A 13227-nucleotide genomic window follows, 5' to 3' on the forward strand; every position below is an offset into this window, starting at 1 on the left:
AAGGAGTTGGAGGCCATGCAACATAACATCGTTCAAGAAGAGTTCTCTAGCAGCGGCGAGGAGGAGGAGGAGGACGACGACCATATGACAACGGCAGAAATTAAGTATGCTCTAGCTGCTTTTCATAAGGTGCAATCATTTGCAGAAAAGAGACACCATGAAAAGGCTTACACAGGTCGTATGCTTGCACAGTTCGATGACGTTGCCCGAGTCGTTTCAGGAACATTGTGAAAAGCAGGCAGAAGCAATCTTCCTTGGATAGTTATTTTTTAAAGAGGCCTTTAGTAGGAATAAGCAAACAGGAAGATCCAAGTGATACTACAAAAAAACAGAAAGTTGAAAGTGGTGAAGAAATTGAAATTTTGTAAAAAAAGAACGTAAAGTATAAAAAAGTAAAAAAAAAAAAATTAAAATCAAGACAAAAAAAAAAAAAAAAAAAAAAAAAAAAAAATAATAATTTAAAGCTTTTTGTAAAGTTAAGTGTTTTGGTTTTGTGCCATTTGTTAATGTGTTTCGTAAAGTTTAGTCTTTATGTTTCCTGACATTTTTTAAGTGTGTTTTGTAAGGTATACGTATGTACAAGTTTTCTGCCGTTTGTCCTCCTCCTCTGTGGCCACTTTCGGAGATAGCCTCACACAAAAGGTAAGGTTCCACATTTTACTACATAGGTACATATGTACGTCAGTATTTCTTGTATACCATGCACACTAATACACTTCATTTACAGGTACTATATAGTACAATTTAGTAGTACGCATTAACCCTTAAACGCCGACTGGACGTATTTTACGTCGACATTTTTTGTCTCTCGGGTGCCGACTGGACGTATTTTACGTCGACATACAAAAGTTTTTTAAAAAATTTTTTAAAAATTCGCGGAAAAATACTTTTAGGCCTACCAGCTGAAAAAATCTGAATCACGCGCCTTGGGGGATGCTGGGAGTTCACGGATCAAGGTTTTGTTTTGTTTACAATCGTTACGCAGCGCGCAAGCGCGAATTCTTTCTTGCCGCACTAAAAGTATCTGTGACACATGTCGGAAATTATTTCGTCACTTTGACATAATTTTTTTACCATTTTAAATTAGCCATTACATGGAGTATTATATATGAAAATGTGCGCATTTTTATGTAGAATACAACAAATACTCATGATTGTAGCTTTTATCAGTTTTGAGATATTTTTATATAATAACGATAAGTGCCAAAATTTCAATTTCAACCTTCGGTCAACTTTGACTCTACCGAAATGGTCGAAAAACGCAATTGTAAGCTAAAACTCTTATATTTTAGTAATATTCAATCATTTAACTTAATTTTGCAACTAATTGGAAGTCTCTAGCACAATATTTCGATTTATGGTGAATTTATGAAAAAACTTTTTCCTTAACGTTCCGCGCGGTAACTCTTCCGAAAATAATCATACTGCGATTGTGGTAATGTTTGCACCATTTTAAATCAGCCGTTACATAAAGTTTTATACATGAAAATGTGCGCAATTTCATGCACAATACAACTAAAAACAACCCATGGTTGTAGCTTTTATCAATTTTGAAATATTTTCATATAAAAAATGATAAGTGACAAATTTTCAACCTTCGGTCAATTTTGACTCTACCGAAATGGTCGAAAAACGCAATTGTAAGCTAAAACGCTTATATTCTAGTAATATTCAAGCATTTACCTTCATTTTGCAACAAATTGGAAGTCTCTAGCACAATATTTCGATTTATGGTGAATTTATGAAAAAAATAATATTTTCTTTACGTCCGCGCTGGTAAACTCTTCCAAAAAAATCATACGAGTGATTGTGGTAATGTTTGCACCATTTTAAATTAGCCGTTACATAACGTTTTATATAGAAAATGTGTGCAATTTCATGTATAATACAACAAAAAAATAGTTGAAGGTTGTATCTTTTCTCATTTTCGAAATATTTGCATATAAATCATGATAAATAGAAAAAAAACCACGTTATTCGGTCAAATTTGACTCCTACCGAAATGGTCGAAAAACGCAATTGTAAGATAAAACTCTTACAGTCTAGTAATATTCAGTCATTTATCTTCATCGTGAAACAAATCAAAGTCTCTAGCACAATATTTAAATTTATGGTGAATTTAAAAAAAAAAAAACTTTCCTTCCCTGCGCGCGCGGAGATTCTCCGCCACAAATCTCCGAAATGCGTGAGTCCCATTCTCGGAATATTTGCTCCGTTTCATATTAGGCATTTCATAGAGTTTTATATATGAAAATGCGCAATTTCATGTAGAATAAAACGAAAAATATTTTAAAGTTGTAGCTTTTCTTATTTTCAAATAATTGCATATAAAAAAAATATATATAAAAAAATTCGACATTCGGTCAACTTTAACTCGTCAGATATGGTCGAAAACTGCATTTGTAAGCTAATATTCTTACAGTATAGTAATATTCAATCATTTGTCTTCATTTTGAAAGAAATTGGAAGTCTCTAGGACAATATTTAGATTTATGGTGAATCTTTGAAAAAAATATGTTTACGTCCGCACGTTACGAATTCATGCATTATTTTGTGATAATATTTTCTCTGTGTTTGCTTTTATCGTTTACAATTTGTTATATACCAAAATGATCGCAATTTAGTGACATTACAACGAAAAAAAAGTAACTTGTTACCTTTAACCGTTTTGCGCACAGCGCGATTTGAATACAATTATATATGAAAATTTCATTTTGCGCTATCATATATCGCATTATTTATATATTGATAATGATTTTTTAATTTTTTCATTTCTGATGGTTCCATACTAAAACTTCAGGCAATGACAAAAAAAGGAGCCAAAAATGAACTGTTAATCTTCAAAACTAAGCGCGCTATGATTTTTTGAAAAAATATTTTTTCCGCTTCCGTGCTCACTCTGAAACGTCTCCGGCACACGGGAGACATTTTTTTTTTTACCGCTTCGGCGTTTAAGGGTTAATTTAGGTATATAATGGTCCAAATTTTTGTATTTCATTGTTTATTAGTCAATTTAGCTTTACTATAAAATTTACTGGGGTGTTTTTGTAGGGCTTGGAACAAATTAGACAATTTACATGTAAAATACTGTTCAAGATACGAAAAGCTCAGGTTACGAAGGCCGCATCAGAACGGGTTAATTTCGTATCCTGAGGTATCACTGGTATATATATATATATATATATATATATATATATATATATATATATATATATATATATATATATATATATATATAAATATATGTATGTGTGTGTGTGTGTGGTGTGTGTGTGTATATACATATATATATATATATATATATATATATATATATATATAATAATATATATATATATATATATATATATATATATATATATATATTTAAGCTATTCTCACCTTTATTTTTAATATATTTTCTCATTTTTATTTTTACAACCCCAAAGATAACTGGAATCATGTGCATAAGGTACATACAAATGTACAAACTCATTTCCTGTCATTGGAAAACTTGCTACACCTTGTTTTGGTTCATCTTGTTACGCTTATTATCTTTTCTTGTTTATACTTTACACTATTCTCATCCATTTATTTTACTTTATTCTCTGATTTTTATTTCTACAACCTAAAAGATAACTACAACCATGTGTATAGGGTATGTATGAATGCACAAAGGAGGAGGAGGACCCTATGACAACAGCAGAAATTAAGGATGCTCTAGCTGCTTTTCATAAAGTGCAATCATTTGTAGAAAAGACACACCCCGAAAAGGCTTACACAGGTCGTATGCTTGCACAGTTCGATGACGTTTACCCGAGTCGTTTCAGGAACATTGTGAAAAGCAGGCAGAAGCAATCTTCCTTGGATAGTTATTTTTTAAAGAGGCCTTTAGTCATAGTAAGCAAACAGGAAGATCCAAGTGATACAAAAAAACAGAAAGTTGAAAGTGGTGAAGAAATTGAAATTTTGTAAAAAAAAAAAAAAAAAAAAATATGAAAAAGTAAAAAATGTAAAAATCAAAAAAAGAAAAACAAATTAATTTTAATTTTTGTGTAAAGTTAAGTGTTAATGTTTTCTGCCATTTGTTAATGTGTTTCATAAAATTTAGTGTTAATGTTTTCTGCCATTTTTTTAATGTGTTTCGTAGAGTCAAGTGTTAATGTTTTCTGCCATTTGTCCTCCTCCTCTGTCACCACTTTCAGAGATTGCCTCACTTGAAAGGTAAGGTTCCACATTTTACTACATATGTACGTACAGTATTTCTTGTACCATGTACACTAATACACTTTAATTACAGGTATAGCATAGTTTATGTTAGGTATTGAATGGTCCAAATGGTTGTATTTCATTGCTTATTGGTCAATTTAGCTTTATTATAAAATTTACTGTGGTGTTTTTGTTGGGCTTGGAACGAATTAGGCAATTTACATGTAAAACATGGTTCAAGATACGAAAAAATCATGTTACGAAAGCCGCTTCGGAACAGATTAATTTCGTATCCTGAGGCACTACCGTATTCAATTTACCACTAGGCCAGCAAACCCTTAACACTTATCCATCCAGGCTGCTCATAACTCCAGATACATACTATATGTCACCTTGGTAACAAATAAGCTCCCTCCTCAAAATTCTGTCCCTCAATCATAGCCTAATCCTCCTGGCTTTCCAGTGTTAGCTCTTCTTATACAGTCAGCTTTGACTTTCATATAAAACAGTAGCATGCATTTGCAGAGAAGCAAAAACAAGTTGTAAAATTAGAAGAATTTGTAAAGAATGTAAAAGTCTAGGCCAGAATCAACATATCACTTCAAATTACTCTTCTGCATTGAATTAAAGAGTTCATTTCTTCATTTTTAAGTAATTCTTTTTCTACTCTAAAAGATAAATTCTGAAATAATTCTTACCTTACTTCCACAGTTTCTATTGCAAATCCCTCAGTTGCATTGTTAGTTGAAGCCCCATTTCTTATAAGTACCTCTGGGGATGAATGATGAACAGGTGATGAAGACGCAGAAGTTTTTTCTTTAATTATTTGTTGACCAATGTTCTCAACAGACTGCAGTTCAGCACCTTCTATCTCATTCTCTCCACTTAAAGTAAGAAACACCTGTAACAGTATAAATATAATTATTCATAATGAAGATACAATCTTATTACACTCCCTTTGGGTCAGCAAAGAAGAGGGCAACAAAAAATATGAAATCTTTAAAAAAAAAAATTCCCATATAAACTCATTATATATTTACTACTTTCAAATTATACAAATTCATCCAAGATGATTTAGTTCATTTACACAATAGAAAGACAACCACAGTTGGCCAGCAGTACTACATGTACATAGAAAGTTCCAAGGGCCTCAAACTGCTGTCTATTTTTGTTATGTGATCCATAAAGCTGTAATAAATTTGTTGGGTTGGGAGGAAAGAATTTGCATTATAAACAATGTGAGATATAAATTCATATCTATTAAAGTATTTTGTTTCTGCACAAACCCATTACTTAAAATTAGCCTCATTTTCACACTGAGTGGAAGGGATCAAACTACTAAAAAAAACACCAGATTTTCTAAATAAGGCAGTCCCCGGGTTACGACGGGTTCGGGTTATGACGTTCCAAGGTTAAGGCGCTTCTCAATTATATTCATCAGACATTAGTTCCAGGGTTACGACGCCTACAACACTCATCTGGCAGATGAAATATGACACCAAAAATGATATTGTAATGATACAATAAAGTTTGTTCATACTTACCTGGCAGATATATATATATAATCAAGTACCCGCCCAACCTCCCCTCGGGGACAGTGGCATTAGAAAATCTGAATAGAAGATGGGAATGGTTCCTGACACCCGCCTCCCAGCGGTGGGAATGGGTACTAACCACCTGGCCGACCACTGCTTGTGCCGGGAGTTTTGAAATTCTGTCGGACTTCGGAGAATACAGCTATATATATATATCTGCCAGGTAAGTATGAACAAACTTTATTGTATCATTACAATATCATTTTGTTCATGACACTTACCCGCCAGATATATATAATATATATATATAGCTGATTCCCACCATTGGAGGTGGGGAGGGACAGAATAGTAAAAGGATTTTGGGAAACAATTCACTTGCAGATGATATACATCTTGGTTCCTTACCTGTTAGCGTAGCTGACTTCGTGATTACTGTCACCCAAGTCTGCTTTTGCTTTACTAGAATCTCCAGCATAGCTGGTGAGTTCTAGATGATCTGTCAACGGGAGCGTGACCACAATGTGACTAGACCATATTGACCATACCGTGAGGGCTAAGAAGTAATATATATCACCACCTGACCAACCTAGCCAAAGTTAAGAATGTTTTAACTAAGGCTTAAGAATTGAGAAGTCCACCATTGGCGGCGACCCAACAACCAAAATTAAGAGCTCTTCCTAACCATTTTCTACAGGATAGGATGAGTGGTACTTCTTGCCCCCAAGATTGTGTCTGAGGACACGTATGGCCCTAGCGATCCGCAGATCTCATATGTCGTCTTCACATCCCGCAGGGAGTGTGAAGCGAACACAGAGTTGCTTCGCTAAAACACGGCACTCAGTATGTTACTGAGTGCCATTCTCCGTTGAAATGTTTCCGAGGCTACGCCCTCACCTCGTGAGCATTTACTTTAAAAGGTTTCAAATCTTTGTCCAAACAAGACGAATGAGCCTCTTTGAAAGACTCCTTAACAATAACGCCAGGGCGTTCTTCGACATGGGCAAGTCTGGTCTTTTTACGGAACATCACAGATTGTCCGAAGGACCTCGACTTTCTTTTTAGTTTTATCTAGATAAACCTTGAGAGGTCCGACAGGGCACAGGACTCTCTCTGGCTCTTGCCCAATAATTTGTGCCACCCCCTTGATCTCCAAGCTTCTGGCCAAGGGTTAGACAGGTTTTCCTTCTTAGGCAAGGACGGAAGGCTTAGAGAACACACCGCATTATGTCCTCTTAAAGTCAAAACGTCTGATGATGGCTTAATTCTCACTAACCCTCTTTCTAGAGTGGTTAGAAAACTAGCCTTTCTGATCACGTGTATTAAGTTTACAGAAAGGAGAGGTTCGAAATGCTTTGACATCAGGAACTTCAGACTACGTCTAAGTTCCATGCCGGAAGCTTCGATCTAGACAGTTTCGAGATTTCCACAGACCTCAAAGATCGTAAAGGGCTTTGTTGTTCGACAGAATCAAATCTCTGAGCCTAAAGGCCATCAAACAACATACTTCCGTATTCTTTATTAGTTGGAACTGCCAGCTTATCCCATTCTTCAGACGGAAAGGGAAGACGGTAATGTAATTCACAGAGGTCAAGGTGGAGCAAAAGCCATTCTTCCTGAACTCTCTCCAGAAACGGCCCACTCTGATTGGTACACTGCAAAATAGGCAGCACTTCTTTGCCGTGGTAATGACACTTGCCATTAGTCTTGAAAATCCTCTCATTCTGATCAATTTCTCGACAGTCTGAACTCAGTCAGACTTAGAGCGGAGAGGTCTTGAGGTACTTCTCGAAGTGAGGCTGTTAGAGTAGACCGACTCTCTCGGGAAGGGTCCTTGGAAAGTGCTCTAGGAAGGACGTGACCTCTGTGAATCCAGCCTCTCGAAGGCCAACATGGGGCGATCAGTGTCATTCTCTCTCCCTCTGACGCCGGAAATTATCTTATTACATCTCTTAAGAGTTTGAATAGGGGAAAAAAGACTAAACATCTATCCACATTCAATACTATAGGATGGCGTCTATTGCTACTGCTCTCGGATCGAGAATAAGGGAGCAGTCTAGAAGAAGCCTCTTCTTCTTCAACATTGCGAAGAGTTCTCTGAAAGGACGTCCCCAACGTTTCCACAAATCTCGACACACTTCTAAGCGAAGATTTTACTCAGACGTCAGTAATTACTGCCGTCTATCGAGAAGATCCGAACGAACGTGCTGCAATCGTGCAACGAACCTCTTGAGGATCGTTACGTTCCGTGCCTGTTCTCATAACAGGCTCTCTCTCGTTAAAGCGAACAGGGACGAAGAGAGTGTTTCTCGATATTTCTAGAGATATGAGAAAGCTGTGGAATTGTCAGAGTTGATCTGGACCACTGGGTAAACCACTCGTTACTAGACGAACTGGAGAGCCAACCCAATTGCTTCCAATTCTATGAGATTATGAGCCAGGACATCTGTACCACTTTCCAGATGCCTGGCACAGTCTCGCTATCCCCTTAGGTTATCCTTGATTTTGAGAGATGTTCAGAATCATATCTAGATCTTCGATGTTATTTCAGTTTTCCGGCAGGAAACACTGGAGAGGTCTGAATTGTAGTTTATTCAGGGAAACAAACTTCTCCAGCGAGGAAATGGTCCCCAGCAGACTCATTCATTCCCTCACCGAGCATGTTTCCTTCCCTAATAATGCTGCACTTTGCTAAAGCAGGTGTGCATTATTGTGCTATGCCGCGGTAGACTCGTACAGAATTCTGTTACCTTGCAGTAAACAGAACCTAAAAGATCTAATATAAATCTCTGTTGAAAAATTTTTCGCAAAGCGAAGATCATGTTCATTCATGCATGCGAGAATCCCTTCAACCCAAGGCTAAAGTCCGTGATTGAAGGGCAGAGATACAGTTAGTCAGTCAATCCCGCAGGAGAGAGAGACGTAACCGACCGCGCATGGCAGACCCCAGCTGGAACTGAGCTCACTCTCAGTGAGCTGGCTCTAGTCACAGCAGTGTACGTCCGCCGTCTCGCACTACTCTGCCTGAGTTGCCAGCTACTCTTTTCTACGAATGAATAGGTTTGTTATCATTATCGAGGAGAAAGAAAACTCTCAAGCAAACATATTTAAGCGAAACAGTATTCGCTAAATACAGAAGCTGAGTTGGTGTTGTCGTAACAATGCCTTAAAAATCTAAAGGGGAAACCGGAAACTCCTGGAGGGTTGTAGGGAGTACCGATTAAATTCACTTAGAATAATAGTCCTTTCGGTTGCCATCCTTAGAGGTAACTACGTTATGCGTATATGACTTGAACCATACAGTAGTCATATAACGCAAAGGTAAAATACGTAGAGTATTGTAGTCATTTGGACAGCTAATTCTCTACTTCTTTCTTCCGCAACGAGGATGAGAGAGCATGGAAAACGACTGCCTTCGTTCTCTTAACGAAGAGAACGAATTTAGTACTAGTCGTAGAAGGTCCTCAAGTGAGAACCGAGTACCGAAGAGGACGGCTCAATCTTCTTATGTATTTTAGACATAAGACTTCATGGTCTTAGTCTACAAGTCTTTTTCATGGACGAGCCTCTACAAATGGATGAGAGCTCTTCCGAATCTTGTCAATGAGAACTTATCCTCTTACTCGATAAAATGTTATTGAAATATTTGTCAATGAGAACTAACCCATTTATGTGACAAAGGGTCTATATTTCATCAGTGAGGGGTTACTCACTTACTTGACAAAACATTTAGTATCTTGTTAATGGGGGAAATACCAATCTAGGAGCAAAATACATCCATCGTCCTGAACAGCCCTTTCAGATAGTCTATCTGGCTGGCAAAATCGTCCTGGGAAGAGGAAGGAACTCTCCAACCAGCTTCCTCTCCCATTTCATATTGGATGCCTGCTATTACGCTTAACCTTGCTGGAAGTAGGGCAAAGGAAGTCTTGCCTTGCATTTTCCTGGAGTTCATCAAGTCATGAATTCTTTGAACGCTCCCTTCGTAGAAAGCGAAATAGACATCTTGACGAGACCAGGGACCGAGGGCCGAAACTTATCAGCAAACTAATCTTACAGAAGGCATCTTTGTTCGCAGGTCGCAAGTTGCTTGAGGACTCTGTCTCCCTTACGGGAAAAGTAGAAGAGTCCTTAACCGACCGCGAAGCAATGAAACCCTGAGACCCCTTCTCTCGCTATCACCTCGTCAAAGGGGGTCTCTTACTTGAAGTAAGGTTCAAAGACGAAAGTCGGGAATGCTTAATAGCAACTCCGAAGCCTTGCGAAGTTCCGGTAAAGGATTCTGCTGCTGAGCGTTCTGAAGAGTGTCCGATAATCAAACCCTGAGGTCCCGTTCGTAACAGGGGTCCTCTATCTGAAAGAGGGTTCGAAGAAGAAGTTCGGGCATGTCTCACCGCAACTTCGAATCTTTATTAAGCTCCTGTAAAGGAACGTCCTGTGGAGAGTCTGAAGAGCGTCCTCTTGACGAGCGTTCTTGTAGGAGTCCTGCCGAACATCTTGATGCGTAAGGCGCCTATCGTTGTGAAGAACGTCTTGGCTAGTGCTCTGCCAAGCGTCATGACTTATATGATGCTGACTGTCTTCAAAAGCGTCCTCGCTAGCGTCCTGGCGAGCGTCCAGACGAATAAGACATCGAGCGTCTTCCAAACCGTCCTCGCGAGCTTCCTGACGAACGTCTCGACGTTAATGACGTCGATCGTCTTCCGTTTTCAAAAGGCGTCCTCGCGAAAGTCTTGCCAAGAGTATTGGTACACATAACACCAAGTGTTCTGAACGGCATCTCAGCGAGGATCTTGCTGAGCGTCCTGATGCATGAAAGGCCACCTGAGATGCGTCATGGAGAGCCGCACGCCGCTCCTGAAGTGCGCGAGTACTATAAGAAGACGTACTGCGATCGTCTTCAATACAAGCCTTAAGGACCTTCCTTACCTTCTGACAAAGACACAGAACCCAAGCATCCTGAAAGGAGTTCTCTCGGGGGTCCTGCCGAGCATCTTGATGCATAGAACGCCAAACGTCCTGCATAAAGTCCTTGTGAGCGTCTTGAAGAGCTCCCGAAGAGGAGAGCGACGAACATCAAGAGAAGAGTCATGGAGAGCTTCCTGACGTTGCGCGGCGGACCCAAAAGCATCAACGCAAGCAACTTGAGAGGCATCCTTGCCAGGGGCGCGCCGCTCATGAAGCGCACTAAAGTCATAAGCCGATGAACAGTGATCGTCGTCAGGACGAGTATTATGGACGTTCGCAACTCCTGACAAAGACGGCGGCCGCCTGTGCGACATCTTGCGTCTTTGTCACGCTCATCGACACTTCCAGAAACGCACTCAAAAGGACGCCTGTGCGTTCTTGGGTGCGAGGATGTAGAAAGCGACGAGCAAGGAGAAGGAGAAGGAGAAGGAGACTGCCTGACTTGACAGACAGCCTCGAATCCTTCCTGCGGTAAATGTGTTTTGTCCTTCTCTTGGCGAAAACGAGGCCAACCAAGAAGGGCTGATCCTGTGAGAAGACGAGGGGACACCTTCTTCCTTTTCACAGTAACAATGATAGGGTGATCTGGGCGCTTAACAGCGTCCTGCTGCGATGACGTCCTATTTTCCTTCTGCGGTGGAAAACCGTCACAATGTTAAGGTGACGAGAGAGAGAGGACAAGAAGAGTCCTCCTCTATAAGCTTCTGTTTAAAGGGCGCGAGTCCTTCCGAGAGCTCCAACCCCTGTACGGGGAGGACGCCTCGGAGGACGAGAAGCAATCCTTCATGATTCGTGCACGAGCACGATCTTTGGCAGCCTGGGAAAGCGGTCTTCCAGGTCCCTGCTGAAGGGACGCCAGAATATGGTTGGCGGGGGTTCCCCGTAACCCTCCTTCGGCTTTCGACATGCCCTCTCCCTGTGGTCCTGGGAGTCCGACAGAGGTCTAGACCTAGAGGCGTTATGGGGCCGATCTGACACCCCCTCCACAACACTAGGGGCACTAATTCAACATCACTACACTCACAACACTGATTGGAGAGCGAGCACTTTAGATCCCAAGATTACTGATGTAATCCATCATAACAGAAAGGGCATTACCTCTCGCAGACACTTCCTCTAGGCCCGTAGGCCATCCACATGGTTAGAAAAATAAAGTCTACAGGAGGTTAGTAGGTTCATTACCCTGACTTCTGTTTACTGATGCAGTCTTGGAGGAAGACCTGATTCTATCACGCTCTAATTTGTGTACATACGAATCATACATCTTCCTTCGGAATCAGTCAAACATCACACTAATTACATTGATCTTTCAACAAGAAATATGTACACATCACGTATTAGCTCTAGAATTACCAGGGTTATCCGAGTAATATCTAATAAAAGCACTCCTCCCTTCCAGTCGGAGTTGTCAAACTCGTGCATATTAAGTGAGGATCTATCGAAAGTTTCGTTAGTCTCACCTTACCCCTTGCAGACAACAAAGTCTGAAACTAGCCTAACTAAATTCAGACATCTTATGCCAAGAAAAATCAATTTTAAATCAATTTATGATAGCGTATGCCTAGCCGCAAATCCAAGTTAATAAACCAAAAAACAACCAGGATACTTAAGCGGCAATGAAGTTTCCAAAATCCTAAGACGGAGGTACTGAAAGTTGTTTACAATACCGGCGACAGAGAAAATCCGAATAGAAGATGGGAATGGTTCCTGACACCCGCCTCCCAGCGGCGGGAATGGGTACTAACCACCTGGCCGACCACTGTGTGCCTGGAGTTTTGAAATTCTGTCAGACTTCGGAGAATACAGCTATATATATACAGGCGGTCCCCGGGTTACGACGGGGGTTCCGTTCTTAAGACGCATCGTAACCCGAAAATCGTCGTAAGCCGGAACGACGTTCTTGAAAACATGTCCATAGGGAAAATTTCACTGCTAATTTGCAATTTTTCTTAGGGCCGTATCTAAAATTATCACTAATTTACTTTTTTCATGTGCAACACTGTGTATTCACAAATTACTGTATATTTTCATTAAAATACAAGAGAGAGAGAGAGAGAGAGAGAGAGAGAGAGAGAGAGAGAGAGAGAGAGAGAGAGAGAGAGAGAAATAACTCCTTAGGTTTCATTAGATTAAAATGAACGTCTGTTGGCAACTTTTTCCCCCTCCCATAAATACTTATATTTCTCCAGAGAAGAGAGAAAGAGAGGACTGTGCAATTATGTTTGTCTGTCTATCAATTCTTTTGCTGAGAGCGAGAGAGATAAAAGGAAGAAATAGAAACACCAAATGTATGAGAAGTATCTTGTGGAGAGAGAGAGAGAGAGAGAGAGAGAGAGAGAGAGAGAGAGAGAGAGAGAAGAGAGAGAGAGAGAGAGAGAGAGAGAGTTGTCCTTACAGTATTTAAAAGAGAGAAATGGAATGATTATTGTATTTAAAATATACTCAGATATGAATTTTGTACTTATAGTATTATTATTGGAAAATATTAATGATAAACTTATTACATACACGTCCATGAAAATGATCTCATCTCAGTAAG

The 13227-nt window shown here is 39.5% G+C and overlaps 1 protein-coding gene across 3 annotated transcripts in view; it reads right to left on the reverse strand.

The window, feature by feature from the left end:
- The window catches only part of LOC135200079 (cholesterol transporter ABCA5-like), a 271083-nt gene that overhangs the window by 77462 nt on the left and 180394 nt on the right, over positions 1-13227 (reverse strand). For all 3 annotated transcript variants that reach the window (XM_064228374.1, XM_064228377.1, XM_064228375.1), the window contains exon 18: positions 4887-5089. In XM_064228374.1, coding sequence (XP_064084444.1) covers positions 4887-5089 — 203 coding nt within the window. The remainder of the gene's footprint in view (positions 1-4886; positions 5090-13227) is intronic.

Source organism: Macrobrachium nipponense, chromosome 26 (assembly GCF_015104395.2).
Source record: "Macrobrachium nipponense isolate FS-2020 chromosome 26, ASM1510439v2, whole genome shotgun sequence".
NCBI lineage: Eukaryota > Metazoa > Arthropoda > Malacostraca > Decapoda > Palaemonidae > Macrobrachium > Macrobrachium nipponense.